This window comes from Electrona antarctica (assembly GCF_951216825.1).
Source record: "Electrona antarctica genome assembly, chromosome: 17".
NCBI lineage: Eukaryota > Metazoa > Chordata > Actinopteri > Myctophiformes > Myctophidae > Electrona > Electrona antarctica.
The window spans coordinates 36,391,844-36,414,840 of record NC_136798.1 but is presented as its reverse complement, the minus strand read 5'-3'; the positions used below and the strand labels follow the sequence as shown (position 1 = coordinate 36,414,840).

Genomic DNA, 22,997 nt, shown 5'->3' with positions numbered 1-22,997 from the left:
AAATACAGCGTATCACCAAACTTGACAAAGGCTATAGGTACTAGTGTCATTAGCATGGCCAATAGCTTCGATTCAGCCTCTCAACGCAAAGCCGCAAACACGACTAAATGTTGAAATAATCACCGCTCGATGACTCATAAATGAATGGAGGCCCATCACTAAAGCCGAACTGTATGAATCTTAGCTGTTTGAAACATCAGCTTCCACCCACGGTCCCACGCAGCGACACATAAAAGCAAATTCGATCATGTGAAAAAGAGCACAGTAGGAAAGGGATCCCTCTCGCCCCTTCCCTCTGAAACGAGAAGGCCAGCTGTAAACGCAGTGTTAACGCTACTTTCCCACATTTGCACATGCTCCCGGGAGAAGGGTGGTCATGTCTGAGGGACGGACAGACCGACACACATCCTCATTCGCACACACAGCATGAATGAGCCTTCCAAAGCAGTACCGTACTACTGATGCCTTTTAGACAACTCGGAAAAAAAAGCTGGGAAAAGTGCATTAAGGCTTGAATATCCTCAACCTGAACGATACATCAAAAATAAAAATAAAAGTGAGCCCTAGACCAGGGGTTCTCAACCTTTTTGGCCGGGGACCCCCGAAAATGCTTTGGCAACGTCTCGGGACCCCCGCCCCGCCCCCTCCTGACCCCCAATATAAATTGACTGCTACAATAACCTTAATAATAGAGACAATACACCATAAATAAATACTGAAACCATAATCATTAGGGAAGGTGTATGCATGTACTATGTGTACTATATGTAAACTCTTCATTTCCACTTTACAGCCATTCAGTTGGTAAAAAAAGAAAAAAATCTTTTTAAAAAAAATAATAATTTGGGGACCCCCAAAAATAATTTGGCGACCCCTCGAGGGGTCGCGACCCACGGGTTGAGAACCCCTGCCCTAGATGATCATTCTCAAAGGAGCACTGTAGTGGGTCCTTTCCCAGATACTGTTTTCATATTAGCAGCAGGGGAAGTGTGCAATTTAACTTCTGTGAATTATTCTGCACATTTCTTTCGTTTCTTTCTTTCTGCATCTGGGAAAGTGCTCACGCATCCAGAATGTAAATGTGACATCGCTGCGATAGAGCGATCCAGCACTCCCCCCACAGAGGAGCCCAGGGGGTGTGTGTGGTCTCGTAAGTGCCAGGTTAAAAACAGTGGAGACCATACGACTACAGTTGGGTGCCACCGATATTGTCCCTTATCATTTGACCCATTTAGGCCTGACCTCAAAACTTTTAAAAATCCTTCTAAATCCTGAAAAAAATCTTCTAAATTTTCACGATTTTTCAAAAATAGCAGACCTACAAGCTCGTAGCGCGCCACTCGGTGGCGCGCTATGAGCTTGTAGATCTGCTATTTTTCAATAGCTAAATTATAACATAATGTTTAAAACACCAAAAGGGGTTCCCGCCCAAAATGGGTTAACTGTCCTTTTGCGCAGATCACGCAAACCTCAGCAAAAAGAAAAGGACAATATCGATGGCCTCCAACTGTATGTGTACTCGTTTAAACTTGCTCTGACAAAAGGCTTAAGCCAGAAACGCATCAGATAAAAGAAAACGGTTAACTAACTGATCGACTGTGTCTTTCAACTGTTATTTTGAAGGGCCGCTTCCACATTCCAGTGGAGTTAACCACTTAAGCCCCGATTATATACTTCGCCATACGACAATTCACCTATAGCTAAGCCCCGCCCTCTCCCACTTAGACACTCCCACTTGGACACTTTCCAGCCGGGCTTATTCATTCCAATGTAAATATCATGGATTTTACACATTAAATACTGGTTCATATTTGGAACCAGACCTTCAAAATCTCTTCCAAATCCGTCAACAAGGCCTGCCATATGCACTGGAAAAATATGTGCGTGACATTTCTTTTTTTAAAACAATGTTTTATCATATAGGAAAACTATTGGTTGAGGTTTGTCTAACTCATGTTATGCTTAGCTGTGATTGGACCATAGCAGTTTGGGGAGGGTCTTAGCTATAGGTCAATTAGTGGAAAATAGCCGATCTACAAGCTCACAATGTGTCTGTGATGCCGTGAGCTTGTAGACCTGCCATTTCCCATATTTTGAAAATGTTGACATGTTAATGGACATGCCCAAAATAGGGACGCCAGGGGTTAGTGTGGTGAGGTCAAAGGTCATTGTGTCAGCAGCAGGTTACCGTTGTAAACTTTAGAAAACAGTAAACTGTTGTAAACAGTAACCTGTCTGAAAACATGGAAACCTTGGTACTAGCAGCAACCATGCTTTAAAACACAAATGACTTTTTAGAAGGACCTTCAAACCGGCACAGAGCAATCTAAAGAAAGTTAATTGCCTCGTTGGAATGTCTTCCAGCTCTCTTCAGCACTAGTCTGTAGCACAAGAGCGTCCTCTTCATCGGGGTACTAAACAGCAACTTCACTTTTCTAATTGACTTTCTCTGTTCTCTTAAGGACAATGCTTCTTTATGACTTCCCCTTTATGAGCCCATTGTTGATCACGTCTTTAAGGAGCCCTTCATAAGGACTGCGCAGTGCGCAAGCAGAGCTTTCAACAGAAACCAGGGAAAAGTCTGTGCTGTTGTGAATGATTTCCTGCATCCTTGTGGGCAAAATGCCACGCTTATAGCATGGAACATGGTGGAGGAGGATATTGGGCAGAGATGTATTATACAGTAGGCTCAACGAAAAGCTAAAAAGCATTTAGCAAAGTACTCTGCCGAGGCAATCAGAAGCTTCTCGTTACATTAAAATGAGCCATAGTGGGCTAAGAGCGGTGATTTACAGATTTTGTAAATAATAGCAGTGAATTACAGATTTTGGAAATAAGAGCAGTGATTTACAGTTTTTGGAAGTTACAAAAACATAGAAATATGTTGTACATGCATACAACATGTAACACAATGTACACACAATGCTGTTTTAGTATGTCACTTTCTGCAAATACACATTATTTCTAACCAGGCTTTACTAGGCAAGAATAAGTGAAACTTCAGTTAACGTCCCAAAAATTCAATGTGTCAAAAATGGAACATGATATTCGTATCAGGAAAACTCTACAATTAGTTCATTAACTACCACTGAATCAACTTTTTTCCCACACTATGACTTGGCAATGATCCAGTTTAGCTTTAAGGGGCCTCAACCGCTACAGTGCTTCTTTTTTTTTGGGTCATTCGTCTTGGGGTATTCTGTACATTATAGGCCAACCAAGGGCCATCTCTGACAAAAAGCTCATTTCCTGCCAGGTGAGAGTTCCGGGATATTAATCATAATTAAATGACTAGAAAAGGAAGCAAAGTGAGTCGTTTGGCGTGTAAGGTGATGAACTTTCCTTGACACTGCTGCAGGAAGCCAATAACAGCTTCAGTTAAAACCTGCCTTTCCTTCGCTCTCTTCCCCCAGACGGACACCAAATCTCTGGAAGGCAGAGGCCAGGAGGGCGCCAGCTGCTTTTCACTCATTCATCAGGTGAGAGAGATTGGATAGTGGGTACACACACACACACACACACACACACACAGTAGTCACGAAGGCGTGATTATGAATCCCACCAACGTTCTAGGGTAGACCCGCCTCACCATGTGTCTGATTGGCTCCCGGGAAGGCATCGTTTTACTGAGTTTAGGCCGTTCGGGTTAGGTTTAGGGGGGTGCATACTTAGTTTAGACTAGTCATGGGTTAGACATGGGTTAAGGTTAGGTTTAGGTGTGCTGCCCCGTGGGAGGTTAGGTTTAGGGTGAGGGTTTGAGATGGTAGTTATAGGACTAATGACTGGTCGCAAAAACGACAACTGTCAATCACAACGACTACTGGCCAATCACAGCAGGGCTTTCCTAGAACTGCGGTGGGATAAATAATAACGCGTCACGAAGATGCAAGATGCAGCAGGAGTCACTTCCTGGTTTTTAAACAGCTGGTGGATGGAAAATGAAGCTTGCGCACGGCTGCAACTTGCAGCATCGTGACTCTACTGTGTGGGAGCACTGATTCAGGCCACATATTTGTATGTTTTGTGTGTGGACCAGTGTTGCCATGTCTGCTAATTATAAGCGACTTTGGTCTTGTTTTTATGTGAAGTTGCTTGTTTCTAAAATGTAGTTGTTTATTTGGGCCTCCTTCCTAAATGTTGTTTAAACCAGTGGTTGTCAAACATTTTCAAGTCAAGGACCACCAAATCAATTTGGTGACAAGGACTCCCATACAAGATTTGTGTTGCTAATATTTGTCACAACTATTACACATTTTCCCAATTTTTCTAAGATTTTCTTTTGTTGTTGTTGTTGAAAATAGCAGATCTGCAAGCTCAATGTTGTGAGCTTTTAGAGAGGCTATTTTCAAATAGCCAATAGTACTCATTTGGCCTAGTCGATTATTTTAGGCTTGTTTTCATAGACCTGGTTGCTTATTTGATTTCTCTCGCAAAATCTGGCAACACCAGTGTGGGCCCTGAGAAGAGTATCGGCTGTAATGGGTTCCACAGTTAATCAATGTTTAGCACTGTTGTTGCCTCAGTGAGAAGGTAGTTTCAAACCCGACTGGGGTCGTATACTGTGTGTGGCGAGTTTTCAGTTCTCCCCGCAATCACCTGGATTTCCTAAGGCTGCTCCAGACTCTTCCCCCACACACACACACACACACAACAAAAGGAAATCCAAGATAAGGACATAGTCCTGCCAGTGCTCTGAGTCTACAGTGCTGGCTTCAGAGCTGGAGCTGCTCCCTGTACTGGGCATGCACAGCATACTGGTCCTAACAGTTAGGATGGCTTAAATGCAGAGGACGATTTTCCCCACAGGGATAAATGATTGAAGTGAAACTTAACTTAATGAGGAACCTAATAAACAACCTAATGGTTGCGAACTTGCGGTCACAGTCCACTTTTGTTTTCCTCTGTACACTCTGACCGCCGACTCCATCCTCTCTGTTTGGCTGGCAAAAAACAATGTACCCATCTATTTACAATCCTCCCTTTCTCTGCAAGACACTCAGGTTTTTATCGCCCACTCATCATCATCAGCACAATGCTGGACACTTGCCTTCTCTGTCCATTTCAATTGACGGAAATTGGGAATGCAAAACAGGCCACTGGTGAAAGGACAAGTGGCTCCATCGGCCCTCAGGCAAACAATGGTGGTGTTTAGGTCCTACTTCCTCCTGACACGCAGCAACAACAATGAAGCTCTAGAATGATCCAGACCGTCAGAAACTGCCACCCATCTAAAGCAGGGGTTCTCAACCCGTGGGTCGCGACCCCTCGGGGGGTTGCCAAATTATTTTAAGGGGTCCCCAAATTATTTTCAAAAAAAAGAAAAGAAAAAAAAGATTTTTTTTTCTTTTTTTTAATTCACGATTTTTCAAAAATAGCAGACCTACAAGCTCGTAGCGCGCCACTCGGTGGCGCGCTATGAGCTTGTAGATCTGCTATTTTTAAATAGCTAAATTATAACAATGCTTAAAACACCAAAAGGGGTTCCCGCCCAAAATGGTTTAAGGTTATTGTAGCAGTCAATTTATATTGGGGGTCGGGAGGGGGCGGGGCGGGGGTCCCGAGACGTTGCCAAAGCATTTTCGGGGGACCCCGGCCAAAAACGTTGAGAACCCCTGATCTAAAGAGTGCAAGACTTTCACCCCCTGCAATGTTGCTATGATGAGCCGTAGCGACAAATAAACACCTTGAAGTTTGAATAAATGGTAAATTGTGCATTTATATAGCGCCTTTATCCAAGGCACTTTACAGTACATAGATTGTGCATTACATTCACCCATGCAAGGCACCAACCAGCACATCAGGAGCTAATTAGGGGTTCGGTGTCTTGCTCAAGGACACTTCGACGCCCAGGTTCGAACTGGCAAACTTGCAGTTACCATCCGGCCACTCTACCCCTGAGCCACCGCCGCCCCGTGAATGTGAACTTTAATGTTTTTTTTGTGTGGCTTTCGCCTTTATTATTTTATATTTTTTATGGAGGGATAAGACAGTAGGCTGACAGGAAATGGGGAGAGAGATGGGGGGGTGACATGCAGTAAAGGCCGTCGGGATTGGGAGTCGAACCCGCGGCACACTGCCAGACTGGGTTACCAGCCAAGGTGCCTGGACCGTTGAGCCACGGCCCAGGCCCCGTGAATGTGAACTTTTAAAGACATTTAAATTCTATTGGACTGAAGGAGATTACAGTGCAACGTTGAAAACCTAAACCTCTTTCCATACTGTATACTCGTCATCGCTGTGTATCCTCTAATTTGTAAAGAGGAACCTCCAACGGCAGGCTTCTATCTACTCCAGCAAATCTCTAAATAACACTGGATAAATGTCTAGACAAATTGACCACATTGCTTCCCTGAAACTGGCGTTTCTGTGGCTATTATGTGCAAATCTTAAACAACGCTCTTGCAGAAATGTCACCGGATGATTAATTAGGACATGGAGGATAAGCCCTTTCCTTGTCTTGGCATGACAGAAGTGTCACCACAAGCCAGTGAAGGGACGAGCTGCTCCCAAACACTGTTTACACTCCCTCTCTCCCACAGCAACGTAAATCTGATGTAATTGTACAGTAGGCCTGGCAGGGCAGGCATCAAAACACTGACATAGAAAGAAAAGATAATTTGAGCTCATATGGCTCCTTTCTCTCAATGTGCCTGCCATTAAGTCTCCCTGAGTCAGCAATAACTGCCTAGGTTTTAGAAACATTACACACTACACAGTACAAAATGAAAAGAACATCAGCTGTATAGAACAATATGAAGGAAAGTATCTGCCGTCTTCACTGCTTGTATTATTCCCCTGTGAGAGATTTAGAAATGCGAGGTCCATAAAGCAAGAATTTGTTTAACATCCAGGAGAAATAATATTCTCTGTCACTGTCAGACACGGGGTCTCTGTAGCCTAGATAAGGATCATGGGTATTTATTGCTCCCAGCAGGCCCCTCGCAATTAAGTGTTGGATTATGGGCCATCTCAGGAGAACAAACACTAGACGGCAGTGGCTCAAGGCAGGGGTTCTCAACCCGTGGGTCGTGACCCCTCGGGGGGTCGCCAAATTATTTTAGGGGGTCCCCAAATTATTTTCAAAAAAAAAAAAAAAGATTTATTTTTACATTTTATTTTCACTTTTTTTCAAAAATAGCAGACCTACAAGCTCGTAGCGCGCCACTCGGTGGTGCGCTATGAGCTTGTAGATCTGCTATTTTTCAATAGCTAAATTATAACAATGCTTAAAACACCAAAAGGGTTCCCGCCCAAAATGGTTTAAGGTTATTGTAGCAGTCAATTTATATTGGGGGTCGGGAGGGGGCGGGGCGGGGGTCCCGAGACATTGCCAAAGCATTTCCGGGGGTCCCCGGCCAAAAACGTTGAGAACCCCTGCACTAGACGGCCGTGGCTCAAGAAAAGAGCAGACGGATGGGAACCGTGAGGTTCCCAGTTTGATCCCGGGCTCCCCCAGAGTTAGTGTTGATGTGTCCTTGACCTTAATTGCTCCAGATGAGCAGGTTTGGTGCCTTGCATGGTTTCCTCCGCCATCAGTGTATGAATGTGTGTGTGAGAATGGGTGAAGGTAAAGCACAAGATCTATGTAAAGCGCTTTGGATAAAAAGCGCTATATCAATGCACCATTTACTATTTAGCCGATCTCTGACTCTCACTGCTAAATGCAGCCCACTGTTTCTGACGAAACAAGCCATAAGACCAAGCCAAGGAGCCATTGCCAAAGCCACTGAAGATAGGGTTGTCATTTTGTCAAGACACTGTGCCATGAAAAAGAAAACAACTCTAGATTGTAATCATAGAGTGTACAGTTCAGATGGAGATTGGTGAACTTGAATGATAATCACTATCTCTTGGGAGCGACTCTGCCTACTGTCACTGTCGCTCCAGGTCCACCCTCCCTGGTCTATATGCCTCAATTGGGGGTGACATCTCGTCTCAAGGGCAGAGAGAGGAGAGTCGGTACCCGGCCAATCAGAGGCCAGCTGGTCACAGCTCCGTTGCTGAGCTCTCACACTTTTTTACTCGCTCCTCCTGGGGAGAAAAGCACTGGGCTGAAGCCAACTCAAAACTACAGGGTCACACACACACACACACACACACACACACAGGCGTAGAGGGTAGGGCTGTGAGAGGGAGAGAAAGGGAGAGAGAGACCTTGACCTGCTCATTCCCCTCCAAAGCTTCAATGTCGAGGATTCATTCAGCTCTAAATAAATACAGCCTTCAAAGGAAGGGGTGGTGTAACCCTCCGCAACCAACACTTTGTTTTCAGTCCCAAGTTAGCGGATAATCCCTTACAAATCTCACATCTCTGTGGCATTCCCATTTATGGCAACAACTACAATGAAGGAGGAATTGGAATTTAGAGTGGGCTTCGTGTGAATATCACAATTTGGAATACATCATCCCGTTGTATATGAGCTAAGCTAAAATGTGTCAAGGTTTGGAATAGCCTTAATAATACGAATATATTAATAATATTAATAACGATTAGTGTAGTGAAGTGAGTTTCACAATTTACAGTAAAATGCACATCATTGATTGATTGATTGATTGAAATATGTATTAACAGTTTGCAGAATTACAGTACATTTCAAGCACAAACTCAATACAAAGGCTGTTAACTGTGAGTGGACGACCCAATTAAGCATTACACTTGTTTCCAATAGGGTCCACCATGTTCAATTCATCAAAAACATTTAGAGACGTACAAATAGACACTTCTATATAGACAAAGAACAGAACAGGAATTCATCATTGTGTCTGATTGAGCTCACAAACACACGCTCGGGCGAGCAGCAGCCCAAACGGACTTGATTTTTTACACTCCCGAGTTAAATGAACACAGAAGCTGGCAAGCGTATGATGATTCACACACAGACACTTGAACAGAAGGGTCACCATCACCCTGTGAAAACAAGAGGCTCCTCTCACGCTGGCTCCACACGAGCACTTCAACAGCCAACCCTGCCGGGCATTCATTTAAACCCCTTGCAATCGATATAGCCCATTGCCCATTCATCACAGCAAACAGCCTGGCCCTGATGTGCTCACTCACGCCACGGGCGAGGCGGATCCACCCACGCGCTGTCATATGCCAGGAGAGCTGAGGTAAGGCACTGACAGGTTAGGCAAGATCAGCCACTTAAAACGTATACTTCCGTCGAATAGCTAAAATAGCCAGTCTACAAGCTCACAACACAAATTGTGAGCTTGTATAGATCTGCTATTCTCGCAGAATGTTCACCTGACATACCCAGGTGTGTGTGGGGGGCTTTAAGGCTCCTGAGACGTATTCATCTATCTGTAAATCTTTTTCTCTACAGGAAATCAGACCTAAGTGAAAATGCATCAGTCTCTCAGCTCTGCCTCCTGCTCATTGATCTAGACGTCTAGACGAGCGTCAGCATCATCAGACTTATCAGTCACCATGACAGCCCTCTCTCTATTCCACACTTGACTTGTGCAGCATCCAATAAGGACCACGCTGAATGTAGATACTAGATAGCTAAGACTACCTACAGTATAGCTCTCTGCTTTTACCTGACGCACGTGATGCAAAGCACATCGGTGCAACGTTAATATTCTATATGCATTATGCACTGAATTACATGCATGGGCCATGGGTGCATGTAACTTTTGGTACAGGTGAGGGGGGGGGGGTCCCTTTGATGAACCATGGTTCATCATATTTGGTAAAGAATGATGAATCATTCTTTTCCAAGTTTCCTGTGGAAATGATAATTTAATTGCCCATGGCACTTATTGTTCAACTTCTTACCTTGTTAGAGTAGGGCGGCCGGGCGAGGTTGATGCCATCTCGGATGAGTTTATCCCTAATCATGATCTTCAGCTTCAGCTTGGGAAAGACCACCAGCTCTCTGCGGTTGCCCAGCGTCAGGTTCCTAGACTGCGCGCCCTGCACGTACCCGCCGTTGCGCCCATGAACTCTTTCGCCGTTAGGTTCGGTCCAGGACTTCGAGCCCCGGAGTTTGGACTCATACTGGTCCACCAGGTGACTGGCATAGATCTCGGACGCGGGGGGCATCGGTTCCAGCGTAAAGTAGAGTCCACTGGCGGTGTCTTTATCTTCATCTTTCAGCCTCTTGACCGCGTCGTGGACCCTCTGCCGGTGGTGAGGTATGTAGACGCCGATGGCGTCCAGGTCGGGGTCTCCGATTTGTTTGCAAACTTCAAGGTCGTCATAGCCATTATCCACGAAAGCCTCGACATACTGGGCGAGCTGAAGGGTCTTCAGCCACTCGAAGACGATGACAGGTCCGCTGCTTGTCATGTTGCCCTGTTCTCAGTGTGATTCGGAACGGAATGGGAGTCGGGACACTTCACTAAAGTGAGGATTACTCTCCCATTCGACCTTTGAATCGCATTATAAAGCTTTCCCCCCAAGCTTTAAAGCACTGGCAGTATTGGGGTAAACAAATAAATGTCCAAAGAGCGAATGGTTAACAGCCAGGCTAAATAGAGTTTGTATTATCCATCATGAAAGGTCTGGTTTCCAAACCTCAATGTTCATTTGCTTATGTCCGAGTTGCATGTAATATATAAGCATTACCGGGGAGATAGAGTTAAAAGATTAGTACTACTCAGTCGATGTGACACCTGTCAATATTTACAAATGAAGGAGATTACTTCAATTCCAGTGGAGACAGCTTTCAAATCCCGGATGTCAACTGGTCATCGATGCTCATCGCCCACATTGACATAGCATGTGCTGTTAAAAACAGTCTCCTCGGAAATGAATGGTCGTGTCAACAACCACTCGGTTGGTTTTTTTAGCCGTTTTAAATCAGCTAAAGTGTTCCGTTTACGCACAGCAAACAAACACACGTTGCGCCTCTAAAGCATTCCCAAACGTTATCCTATTTATTTTCCACACCGCAATAATCGGGTTGGTTGAATTAGCGACATCCAAAGAAGGGAGTTAAAACGCCGGTTGCTGTTGGCACGGGCAACGAACAGAGACCAGACCGCACAGCGCCGCTTCCAGCCGCGCCGTCTACGAGTTGTCCAACCCGGCACAAGCACAGCAGTGCACCGCATCCACACAGCCAACACATGCAACGTTCACCACCGTGCGTAACTGTCCCTCTGCCATCCACGCCCACAAATCCAAGAGCTCCGTTTTAAAAATAGTGATGGAATTCCTTTTCGCCTTTCTTTTCTTTTTTTGGTACAACTTGTCACACGCAGCCTATAGGGCGCACGTACGATCTGCCGGTTCCGATCGACTCACAGACAAAAGTTGATCGGGAACCAGAGGCGCGAGAGCGGATGATAACGAGAGCGCAAAAGTGTCACACACCTCAAATGAGCAGCCTGGTTGCTGATTTGTTTCACGTTCCCCCTCGTTCTCGCTCTCTCTCCTTCGGTGTGATGTTGCTCTCAGCGGCTCTATCTCTCTCTCTCGGTCTCTCTCCCTCACTATCTCACTCACTTCAGCATTTCCATGGGTTCATTTCTCACCGCTCACTCGCTCCCTCTATGTGCCGACTGGGGTACTGAAAGGAAAGAGAGCACAGTGGGGCTGATGTAATAGGGTAATTGCAGTACACGCTAAATTACTCGATAATTACTTGATCACTTTCCTTTGTTGATTGGCATTTGTTATAATAGTGGGATGTGAGTATTCATTATTTATGTCTCGCCTGTGTTACCAATCAGTTGGGAGAATAAAAACAAATTCTAATGCCATGCCCTGCAAAGGTAACCTAGAACCATAGTATGGTTGAATCATATCTTATACAATACTCTTTAATTTAATCAAAATGTATTATTAATCATGCTCTAGTCTAGTGTACAACATATAACAACATGCATTTGTCAGTTTTCTCTTTTTTTGTAAGTTCTTTCAGATCAAGCACTGCGTGCAGACCAAACGGCATTCCAGCCTATAACAGAGTGGAACCCACAGGATACCAAGGTTATGGCTCATGTAGGCTTGTAAATGGTAAAATGGTAAATTTATATAGCGCCTTTATCCAAGGTGCATTACATTCACCCATTCACACACACATTCATACACCGATTGCGGCGGAAGCCATGCAAGGTACCAACCAGCACATTGGGAGCAATTTGGGGTTCAGTGTCTTGCCCAAGGACACTTCGACATGTAGACAGGAGGAGCCGGGATTCGAACCGCTGACCCATGGATCATTGGACGACCTGCTCTACCTCTTGAGCCACATAGGCTTGGCTGTAGCTATGGAACACAAACACATAGGATGCAACTGGGACATATAGTCTTGAATGAGACCTGTCCTCTCTGTCCAAACGCCGCGTCAGGCTCGTCAGCGCTGATGCATGCTTTGTAAAATGTGAGCCGACAGCTTGTTAGGGGTCAGTTTGGAACAATCACCGCTGCAGCCCCTGCTGCAAGTGATTTGCCTTGGCCCATTATGACATGATGCAGCAGGGTATGGAACAACAAACACAGCAGTCAGGGGGGAGTGGAGATGGAGAACAAGCATATCAAACAGCCCCAAAAAGAAGAGAAACCACAGACACACAGCAAACATGCACGTCAACATGCAGCTGCCATAGAAGGGAAGATCTGTGATTAAGATCTGTGTTTCTTTATTCCCAGAAAAGATCAATATTATCGTAAGCATCAAGTGGCATCAAATATTGGCATCAGCATATCCGGTCCACTCTTTGCAATGACAGCAAAAATGCCTTGTTCTTTTATAACCACAAATCAAAATTTATTTCAGTCAGTCAGCAGTCAGTTGCATGGACTCTAAAAGGCAAATTTATACATACCAATGTATAAATTATCATTCACTGTCATTTACAGGTGATACAGCAGACCAAAAGTAGGCGTGTTTATGCAACTTTGGCGCTTTGTTGGGACAAAATGGCATATGCTCACTTTAGAATTCACTGTGTGACACTGAATACCAGCTTGTTATACCGACAGTTGTCCTGCTCGCTTATGTGGGATTAAAAAAAACGCACACAGTCAGTCACACCCTCCCTGTGGTTGCAGGGGGACAGATATGTCATCAGCTCTGTTGCAGGAACAGGGGATTATGGGACGAGAGTGACAGATGGAACAGGAGAGCTGGTGCGTGCTACAGTGGGTGGACTGGAGTGCGCGGCAGGCAGTGCCAGGAATGCCATCATGTTTCCACTATGCTGACGGGGCCTCTGTCAGGGGCGGGCCCGGCCTCACATGGAGGTACGGTCTTGCTGTTGGGTTGTTACAGAACGGCTCACCTGGTATAGGCAGTGATCGGAACTGGATTAATCCTAGTTTGTGCATTACTACTACTGTACTACTACTGTACTCTACTGCATTAAGTATATGTCCCTGCACTTTAATGAATATAATAATGAATTTCACTGTAAGGATAACAAAACACCACCCACTTTGGATGTCATCAACCTGATTCAAGTCAGCTGAGCATGCTCAGACCATGCAATGGAGCCAGTATGGACTTTTCCTGCTGGTGAAAATGCAAAGAATGATGCACATGCACCCTCTTTAGAATATATCTTTAGCATTACAGTTTCCTTCAAGATGTGATAGTTTGTTTGTGCAGAATAGATTTTCCTAAGACTTATGTCAGCTGTGTGCACACGCACCCACCACACTGTATGGCTTAATATAGTGTTTTATTGCAAAAGAGTTAACATTATTACGTTGTTGCCACATAAACCAAGTAGTGTGTGCGGCCATGTCATAAAGCAGTCCTGTTCCTCTGTACATTGTGTGCATTGGTATTGCCTTGGAGGCAGGAGAGCCATTTGCCACATCAATAACCACCTCCATAACCTCCACTTAATAAAATCAGAAAGAGAGTGAGTATTAGTGCTGGTAAATATGGAGAGTGATGGAGTCTGCAGGCACTAGCACTGGTGCTGCTGGTAAATATGTATGTACTTGCAATATATTCATGGAGAAGGACAGTGACTGAGGCAGGTTGAGGGGAGAAAATCTCCATTAGACACTGCCAGAGGGCATAGATACAAAAACACAGACAATGACAGTTCTACTGACAATGCTATGGTATGCTATTAGCTATCCTCACAGGTCTTCTAACATGGAAGGAATTGGCAGTGGGAGCTTTCTATTTAGTTCGTCCGATGATAAATATATTTAGTTATCTTGCTCCAGATTTCAAGGTTAAAACCTTCCAAGACCTCAATTTTAAAACCCTTCGAAGCAGAGAATGGCTTTCTGTGCACCTATATGCGGCAGCACGGCGAAGGTCGTGGATGGTCGGTTTCTGGGTCGGGGTTTTCCTGGGTGCTATCTGTCAGCGTGTGAGAGAGCTGTGGAGTCGTGGTACCAGCAATATAGCCGAGATGGATGCGTAAAAACAAAAGCCAAACCACGGATGATGGTTAAAATAGAACGAGGCTGAGCAGTTTGTATGGTTGTGCTGCAGTGCATGCAGGCAATCCCTAACCTCCAACCACACAATGTGGCTCCGTTTCTGTTTCTCTGTTCCGTTGCTTTCAATTCAATTTATTAAACACATATACCTATTCTGGGCATGTCATAACAGGCGAGCATTTGGCAAAAATAGCCGAACTTTCAGTGAAAATAGCAGTGGCTGTTTTTGATTGCTGTTTTTGCTGAAGAGACTTTAGTTTGTGTGGACTACTATACGGAACCCTGGGGGGGTATACGAAGTATAGGGTTTAAGTGGTTAAGATGTATTGACCCACCTGAACATCGTTTTAAATGTTAGTCAATGCATGAATGCATTTATCGTTGGCCAATGCATCATACTGTTCACCCCTGAAAATTTGCCTAATCATAAAATTAGCCTCTATAATGTAGAGATAGATTATTTAAGATTAAGATTTTACATTAGCTGAGTTTACATTAGCTGCCTTGCAGACAGTAAATGTTTACAACCATTATTACCACTTACAATCAATCTATAGTTCATGACACCTCAAATTAAATGTATGCTGCACTGCCATCATCTGTATTACTCCGGTCCACCAAAAATTGCATCACTTCTCTCCACAATCGTTCACTCTCGCTCTCTCTTTGGCTGACTCCCCTAGACTCTCAATCATATGCTGGCAGGCTTAAGAATTCAATTCACAGTAAAATCCTCAGTGTTCATTTTACTCAACTGTACAAATGGACATTCTCACTCTCAGAGTTAAATTATAACAGAGGATTTGTCTGTGTTGGTTGGACAGGCAAAAAAAGGGAGGAGCTGGTTGTACTCGCACCAAAATAGCTGATCTACACGTTCACAACGAAGCGCGCTGCAACACGTTGTTAGCTTATGCATCTGCTATTTTCGGTGCAAGAAGACACAATACGCAGCCAAATATAAATCAGGCTTAAGGGAACATTTCCCATGAGCCAACCTGTCCTTTCTGCATATAAGGCTGGAATACGGTTGTTGGTTTTTTCATCTTGGATACCTGATATTAATCTGGCAATGTCCCAGTGCTGCTGGCCTGCATGCGTTTATCATGATGGCAGAAAGGTCTCTAAAATGAATCCCAAATTCCATCCAAATAAAACACAGAGCAAAACACAGGGTAAAAACACATGGGAAATGAGGAAAAGAGGGAATTCAAATAGAGGTCGGTTTAAGTGGAGAAACTGAGTTACGGAGAGTATAAGCGAAGAGGAATACATTGAGTACTAAATCCACATATTTTACTGTCCAGGGATGCAATTAATGATAGTAATTCAACGTCTTATTTTTATACACCTGAAGAAAATGCAGGACCTGTCCTTGGAGTTTGATGGCCTGAAACATGCAATGGATTCTTTCCCAGCTTTCAGGCAGAATTGAATAGAGAGAGTGGGAGTAGGGCTTGATTTGCCTTTATGCTCTTTTAATTACACACAGCTGGCTGGGTTCCAGTCCCCTGAGGTAATGTGTGTGCACACACACACACACACGCTTGTGTGCACGCGCACACACGCACACACACACAGACCAGTAGCCCGACCACTGGCAGCTCAATATCACTGAACATAAACACCTCAGAGACCAAGTGGCAGTGTGACTGTGAAGGGAAGGGGTGGGGCGACTGGCAGCGTGGGGTTAATGCAATGAATGGGTGCATGTCTAAGCACATGAGCCACAGGCACTTGTCAGTCACATCAACCGACAGAATCCATTATAGCAAGCCAACCTGTGGCAGTCGGTTCAGTTGTCCGTTGTTGTTCATTCCCATCTTGTCTTCACGCAGACACAATGCCATTGCTCAAACTGCAGGAAGAGACTTTCCCCAAGCTGCATTTAGCAGTGACTTTTCCGAGGCATTCAGTTCCAATCAGAAGCATGGACTATGGTGGACACGTGTCAAATCAGACAGGCGGGGCGAGTCGCAATTACTTTGAGTGGAACAGACAGGCTGAAAGGAGCGCAATTACTTCCAAATCACCATCAACTAGGAGTGCTATAGATCAAGAGTCAAGACCATAACATATAAAATATTTACACAAATGTAATCAAATGGGCCCCAAAACTGAAAATATTACAGTGTAGGAGCCCTGCAATGCTAGGAATAGTTGAAACTAAAAGAGAAGAAAATCGCCTAATGATAATGCATCCACCTATAGACTACTTATTGACTGTGCATAGAACAGATGCATCCTGTTTGATACATTCACAGTACATGCAATGCAATATTAGTTGAGTGCCTTTCTAGGATAGGAACAGGATGCATGTTGAAAGAGGTCAAATTAGCAGCAGCAGTATACAATACTGACGGGGCTAATTAAAATCACTCACACAATACAAATCAGCACTTAAACATTCATTGTTATGCTTGTGCTGAGACGAATAAACTTGCATGGCAGGTTAATGAGCTGAAAACATTATTAGGTGAAGCGCAGGGAGGGAGTGCTTTCAAAACGTGTTCAACCTTCCAAGTAATAAACCAATTTTCCTTCAACTGGGTCATGATGTCATTAACCATTAATAACTGACACTGTGTTGTTGTTGTTGTTGTTGTTTTAACCCATTTAAACAGGGAACGCATCTGTCATTTTGGATTTCAGCCACTTTAACCATTATTTTATATTTTGGCTATTCAAAAATAGCAGATATATAAGCTCATATCACGCCACTTTTTGCCGCGCTATGAGCTTGTAAAAAAAATCATGACAATTTGTGCAAATCTTTGAATATAGAATTTGAATATATTTTTTAAGCAAACATTTTCAACTCGGGTCCCTGGAACCAAATGTGTGTGTGTGTGTGGGGTGGGGTCACCAGTGGGGAGCACCACCGATACAGCAACAGTTAGGAGTTATTTAGAAGTTTGTAGAATCTAGTCTTAATGGGTTAAATGGCAATAGATCCGTCACAACTAGCTGCATACACACACAGTGAATATAACTTTACCCTAAGGAGTGTTAATTCAACAATTACAATGCGGTTCAGAACCAATTTGTCCATCAAAAGAAACCAAGCCTGCACAGTAAAATCCTCGTTGTTAAATGTAACTCTATACTGAAGAGTGAACAAATCAAACCAAATGGACCGGTAACTGAGAATGGTGCGGAAATGGAACCAAATGGACCTGTATCGGTCGATTTGGTAATGTAATATGGGGAAAAGGCTGCAGTTGCTGTCTCTGGCAGTGTTTTAACCAATTAAATCCTATAGTTCGTTGACAGGGGATCCCCCAGGAGTCCGTATGGGTCCCCTAGGAGTTTGTATGCCCCTTGCTATTTCCCTCTAAACCAAACCTCTTCACTAAATTTAACCAATCTGCAAGCCCAAAACACCTACGTACTGTATACGCGTTGTGAGCTTGCGGATCTCCAATGTTTTTGCTGAATGTTCGCCTACTTTCACTGAATGTTTGCCTATTATAACATGCCTTGAATAGGGTTCTTTTTTTTTTTTTTTTGTCTGCCCGCTCTCTTCTTTTTCTCCTTCTGAAATGTACACTCTGAAGCGATATTGCCCTTTGCCCCTGTTAAGTGTTGACTTGATGCCATATGTAGTCCTGAAGAAAACAAGGATGTTACAGAGACACTGGAGATGGAGTCACTTGGAGGGGGGAGGGAGGGGGAAAAAAATCCTGGGAACTGCACTTGTGTCCTTTGTATGCATAGAAATGCTGTTATTGTACTGCTTTTTCCAAATAAAATAAATATTATTAAAAAAAAAAATGAATAGGGTTCATGTGGTTAATAAGACCTATCTAACCTGTGGCCTGTGTTTGCAGCGGTGCAGATGAGGGTTGAAGAGCGTTGGTGACCCAGGGCACGGATGTGGCCTGTGTTTGCAGTGGTGCAGATGAGGGTTGAAGAGTCTTTGGTGACCCAGGGCACGGATGTGGCCTGTGTTTGCAGTGGTGCAGATGAGGGTTGAAGAGTCTTTGGTGACCCAGGGCACGGATGTGGCCTGTGTTTGCAGCGGTGCAGATGAGGGTTGAAGAGTCTTTGGTGACCCAGGGCACGGATGTGGGTTGAAGAGCTTTGGTGACCCAGGGCACGGATGTGGCCTGTGTTTGCAGCGGTGCAGATGAGGGTTGAAGAGTCTTTGGTGACCCAGGGCACGGATGTGGCCTGTGTTTGCAGCGGTGCAGATGAGGGTTGAAGAGTCTTTGGTGACCCAGGGCACGGATGTGGCCTGTGTTTGCAGCGGTGCAGATGAGGGTTGAAGAGTCTTTGGTGACCCAGGGCACGGATGTGGCCTGTGTTTGCAGCGGTGCAGATGAGGGTTGAAGAGTCTTTGGTGACCCAGGGCACGGATGTGGCCTGTGTTTGCAGCGGTGCAGATGAGGGTTGAAGAGTCTTTGGTGACCCAGGGCACGGATGTGGCCTGTGTTTGCAGCGGTGCAGATGAGGGTTGAAGAGTCTTTGGTGACCCAGGGCACGGATGTGGCCTGTGTTTGCAGCGGTGCAGATGAGGGTTGAAGAGTCTTTGGTGACCCAGGGCACGGATGTGGCCTGTGTTTGCAGTGGTGCAGATGAGGGTTGAAGAGTCTTTGGTGACCCAGGGCACGGATGTGGCCTGTGTTTGCAGTGGTGCAGATGAGGGTTGAAGAGCGTTGGTGACCCAGGGCACGGATGTGCCAGAAGAATCTCTTTTTATTCCCAGTCTGCTCTGCTGATTTGCCATCTCAGGGATCTCGGGTGCTGGCAATTAGCATGTGTGGGCGTGCGCCAACCAACCACATCTGCAAAAGGGGATTATATGCACCGTATATATGCAAATCTACACAACACATGGCTGCTGGAAAATGGAGATATGCAACTTTAAGTATTTATATTCGAAAAAATGAACATGTGCCCTGTTTCTCTTTTGTATTACGGAAAGTGTGGAGGCATTTGAGCCCAAACAAACAGTAATTACTTTCACGCTGCCTGTCGTTTCCGCAAACAAATCAACCTTGACACTGCCTTCACACATTCTCGCTCTGAATCACTGTTTCATTCTCTCGCTGTCTGTCACGCATACATATGCACACTGTATTACATTGTCCACTTACAGTTTATACTGTAGGTGTTGATTTAACCACTTTCAACCTGGCATCCCTTCCCTTCCCCATTTTTCGCCATGTCATTATTCCGTAGAGTGTAGGTGTAAATAATAAACGTTCAAACATTTTCAAAAATAGCAGATCAACAAGCTCACAATGTGCTGCTATGTGGCGGGTTGTGAGCTCGTATAGGTCTGCTATTTTGGAAAATGTTTGATTAGGGCTCAGGTGGTTAAAGACTGAGATATTCAGTTCAGTCAAACTGAATAAGTGATATGCAGTTTGCTAATCTGCCAGCTGATAAAATATGGATGCCTGCGCTCCTCTCCTCTCCTCTCCTCTCCATCCCCTGTTCTCCTCGGCTGCCTTTAATTACAGATGGAGGGATAATCCAGAGGGGTCTAGGTCAGGCCAGAGGCAGACTTAGGCATCGCTGACAGGAGGTATTGAGTAAAGACAATCCGAGCCAGTCACATCACCTGGTGATCTATGACCAGCTTCAGAGCACAATGGCACCCCGAGGTATTGGGCTTTACTGCCCAGACCTGCCGACTAACTGACAGATGAGCCTGGAATAGAGCACTTTGGAGATCCATTAGAGACCGTTTCATTGTTAAGGACAGATGAATCGCACCAGGTCTGTAATCAAATCAATAAAGGCAATGTGGGACAGGGTCTTGAACAAAGGTATGACATGTATGTATTAGAAGTGAAGAAATAGCCAACAGGGGTGGGCAAAAAAAAAAAAAATCGATTCAGGGATAGAATTAATTAGATTTTGTTTAGAAATTGCTTTAAAATGTTGGTATATGATTTAACTTTTCATGGTCTATATTGTTTAGAATCGTTTTAAAATTGGGAGAAAAATCGGGAGAAAATGAATCATCCCACACCTAACACAGTGTGTGTGTGTGTGTGTGTGTGTGTGTGTGTGTGTGTGTGTGTGTGTGTGTGTGTGTGTGTGTGCGTGTGCCTGTGCGTGCGTGCGTGCGTACCATCCCCAGACAGTGTATGTTAGCGTATCTGTGTGCTGAAGGGAGGGCTTGATAAATGAACCATCATGTGACTTCGGAGAACCTTTTATAACAAACCTCCCAGCGAGTCAGTGGTGCAGAAAGCCCAATTAATAAAGATTAGCCCTCTTTTTTTCACAGACCTCTTTCCTTCTTAATTAAAACAAGGTGATTTGAGAAGAATTAATCATTGTAGCATTCTGAAAGAAGCCGCTATCTTTAGAACCCCACCACCACCCCTGCAAAAATTAAATAATTTGAAAACGGTCTCGGACTAAATAATTGATCTCACAATTAAACTATTGTACTTTTTAAGGGATAGCCCTCAGTTGTCAGATGATAACACTTTCATTGACTAGATTCTTATTGAGAGAAATTGATTTTCTCTCAATTATTTTCTCTTAAATGTATTATTTTAGGTTTGTGGTCACTGTAACTGTAGGATTAAATACAAGAGAGGAATAGTGAGCGGAATGTCTCAAAACAGCTTACCGGTGTCTATACAGCTAAGAGGAAATACTAAGCATAAAGAGAAAAATGTGTGACCAAAGCTTACTTATACTCCATTGCACAACAGTGTCACTTGCCGAAAATCAGTTATTTTGGCCAAGTGACATCACACCATCGTACTGCAGAGTATAATTGGCTTAACGCTTAGGCTGAGTGTCCACCATTCGACAGCATGCTCTTTCTCCCTCCTGCGAACTGCAGACAAAAGATCCATTAGACACAGCCACAGCCACGGAGGCACACAGCAATAAATCTGGACTCAAACGGAAGGAGAAAATGTCTATGAAGGCTATAAACCCAGGTTTGTTATACGTGTTATTTTAATGAACAGGCCCCAGAGCATTTGACCTTGTGGAACACCACGTCTTTGCAATGATAAGACACCTTAGTTGGTGAGAAATCTATTAGAGACGTGCACAAATACACGCTCCGCAGCAAGGTATGTCTTGACCAAAAGATGACTGTTGGATAATTTGTGTACTAGAGTCTAGTCTGTTGTTGCTACTACTGTCAATCTCATTTTAGAATATTTCAATCTGCACATCACTAAACACTTTCATTACAAGTGGCATGAAATGCTATAGTAAAGGTTGACAGAGGGTATAAATGGATTATCCAACCCAAGGTTCAATGGCTGTATTAATTTCAGGCGTGCGGCAAAAATGAAAAAATCGAACAGACAAAGCTCAATTTTTCTATTAAGGGTCATTATGGGTGACAATGGTATGCATGAGGATTCTAAAGACATTTCCGAACAGGCCAGGGGAATAATGACTATAGCTTAGGCAAAGATCTAAATGATTTCGACACACTGCCAACATTTAACTTTACAAGTAAAAACCAAATGTGCACGCACACGCACTTATTCAGTACATACACACACACATGCGCAACTGCGCACACACACACACACACACACACACACACACACACACACACACACACACACACACACACACACACACACACACACACACACACACACACACACACACACACACACACACACACACACACACACACACACACACACACACACACACGGTGACGCATGCACACACGCACTGTTTGCTCAACTTAGCAAACTCTACTAGAACCTTTTATTGAAATAAGGCATTTCGATCCACACACGATCTTCCTCAGGTCTTTGTCAAGCAATTATATAAGACTTATATAAAACAAACACGATTGAATACAAAATCAAATATCAGTCACAGATTATACTACCAGAGATACAAAAAAGTATTCAGAGACTCCAGTATATCTGACATTATTAAATAGTTTACAAAGTGAATCCTCTCTCTCTCTCTCTCTCTCTCTCTCTCTCTCTCTCTGACGTGCACAGGAGATCATAGACATTTTACGTGAGGTTCATTAGGAATGCATGAAGAAATTGCAGTTTGCATCAAGGTCAAAAGAAGAAATAGAATATTTAAATTGGCTGCAAACTGCATCCAAGGAGAAGACCACGTGATGAAATAAAATAAGTAATCAACTGAAGGCGTACAATGTAAGAGTCAACAGGGGCTGTTATGATTGGATTATTAGGCAATAGGCATAAAGCAAAGCAAAGCAAAGTTACTATATTTACCCAGGGTAACTGGACTAAGCATCAGATACTTGTTTACAGCCAGGCCCTGCTCATAGAACATTTCATGGTAGTGGTTCAATGCCTTGCTCAAGGGCACTTCAGCGGTGGTAATTTGCCGGTCCGGGGATACGAGACCGCTCCGCAAACCGTTCGGCCACCGCTGCCACTATATACTATGCCACTGCATCTAGGTCAGATTCTATAGAATTCTATAGAACTGTGGTATGTAAGAGCAAAATGTCCACCATAAATGGTCAATAAGGTATCACAGCAAGGGGGAACAGGCATAATATAACAGTACTGTATGTGAAACTATAGTACAGTCCTCCTAACCTCGCCGTCACCAGGCTTTCCACCTCGGAGAAAAGCCTGGCCTGTGTTCCTAAATCGCCTGTGTGATCCGGTCTAGGTGTGCTTTAAACCGGATGGTAAAA

General features: G+C 44.2%; 1 protein-coding gene and 1 long non-coding RNA gene across 4 annotated transcripts in view; both read right to left on the bottom strand.

The window, feature by feature from the left end:
- sash1a (SAM and SH3 domain containing 1a) overlaps positions 1-11,268 on the bottom strand; it is a 274,948-nt gene extending 263,680 nt beyond the window's left edge. The window contains exon 1 of one of the 3 annotated variants that reach the window (XM_079526965.1): positions 9,782-11,268. In XM_079526965.1, the coding sequence (XP_079383091.1) occupies positions 9,782-10,294 (513 nt within the window). In that variant the 5' untranslated portion in view covers positions 10,295-11,268. The remainder of the gene's footprint in view (positions 1-9,781) is intronic. The other 2 variants (XM_079526964.1, XM_079526968.1) reach the window with 2 other exon arrangements.
- A 7,695-nt stretch (positions 11,269-18,963) lies between these two features.
- LOC306941476 overlaps positions 18,964-22,997 on the bottom strand; it is a 147,259-nt gene continuing 143,225 nt past the window's right edge. The window contains exon 3 of the long non-coding RNA XR_013792162.1: positions 18,964-19,146. This is a non-coding gene — a long non-coding RNA (uncharacterized lncRNA). The remainder of the gene's footprint in view (positions 19,147-22,997) is intronic.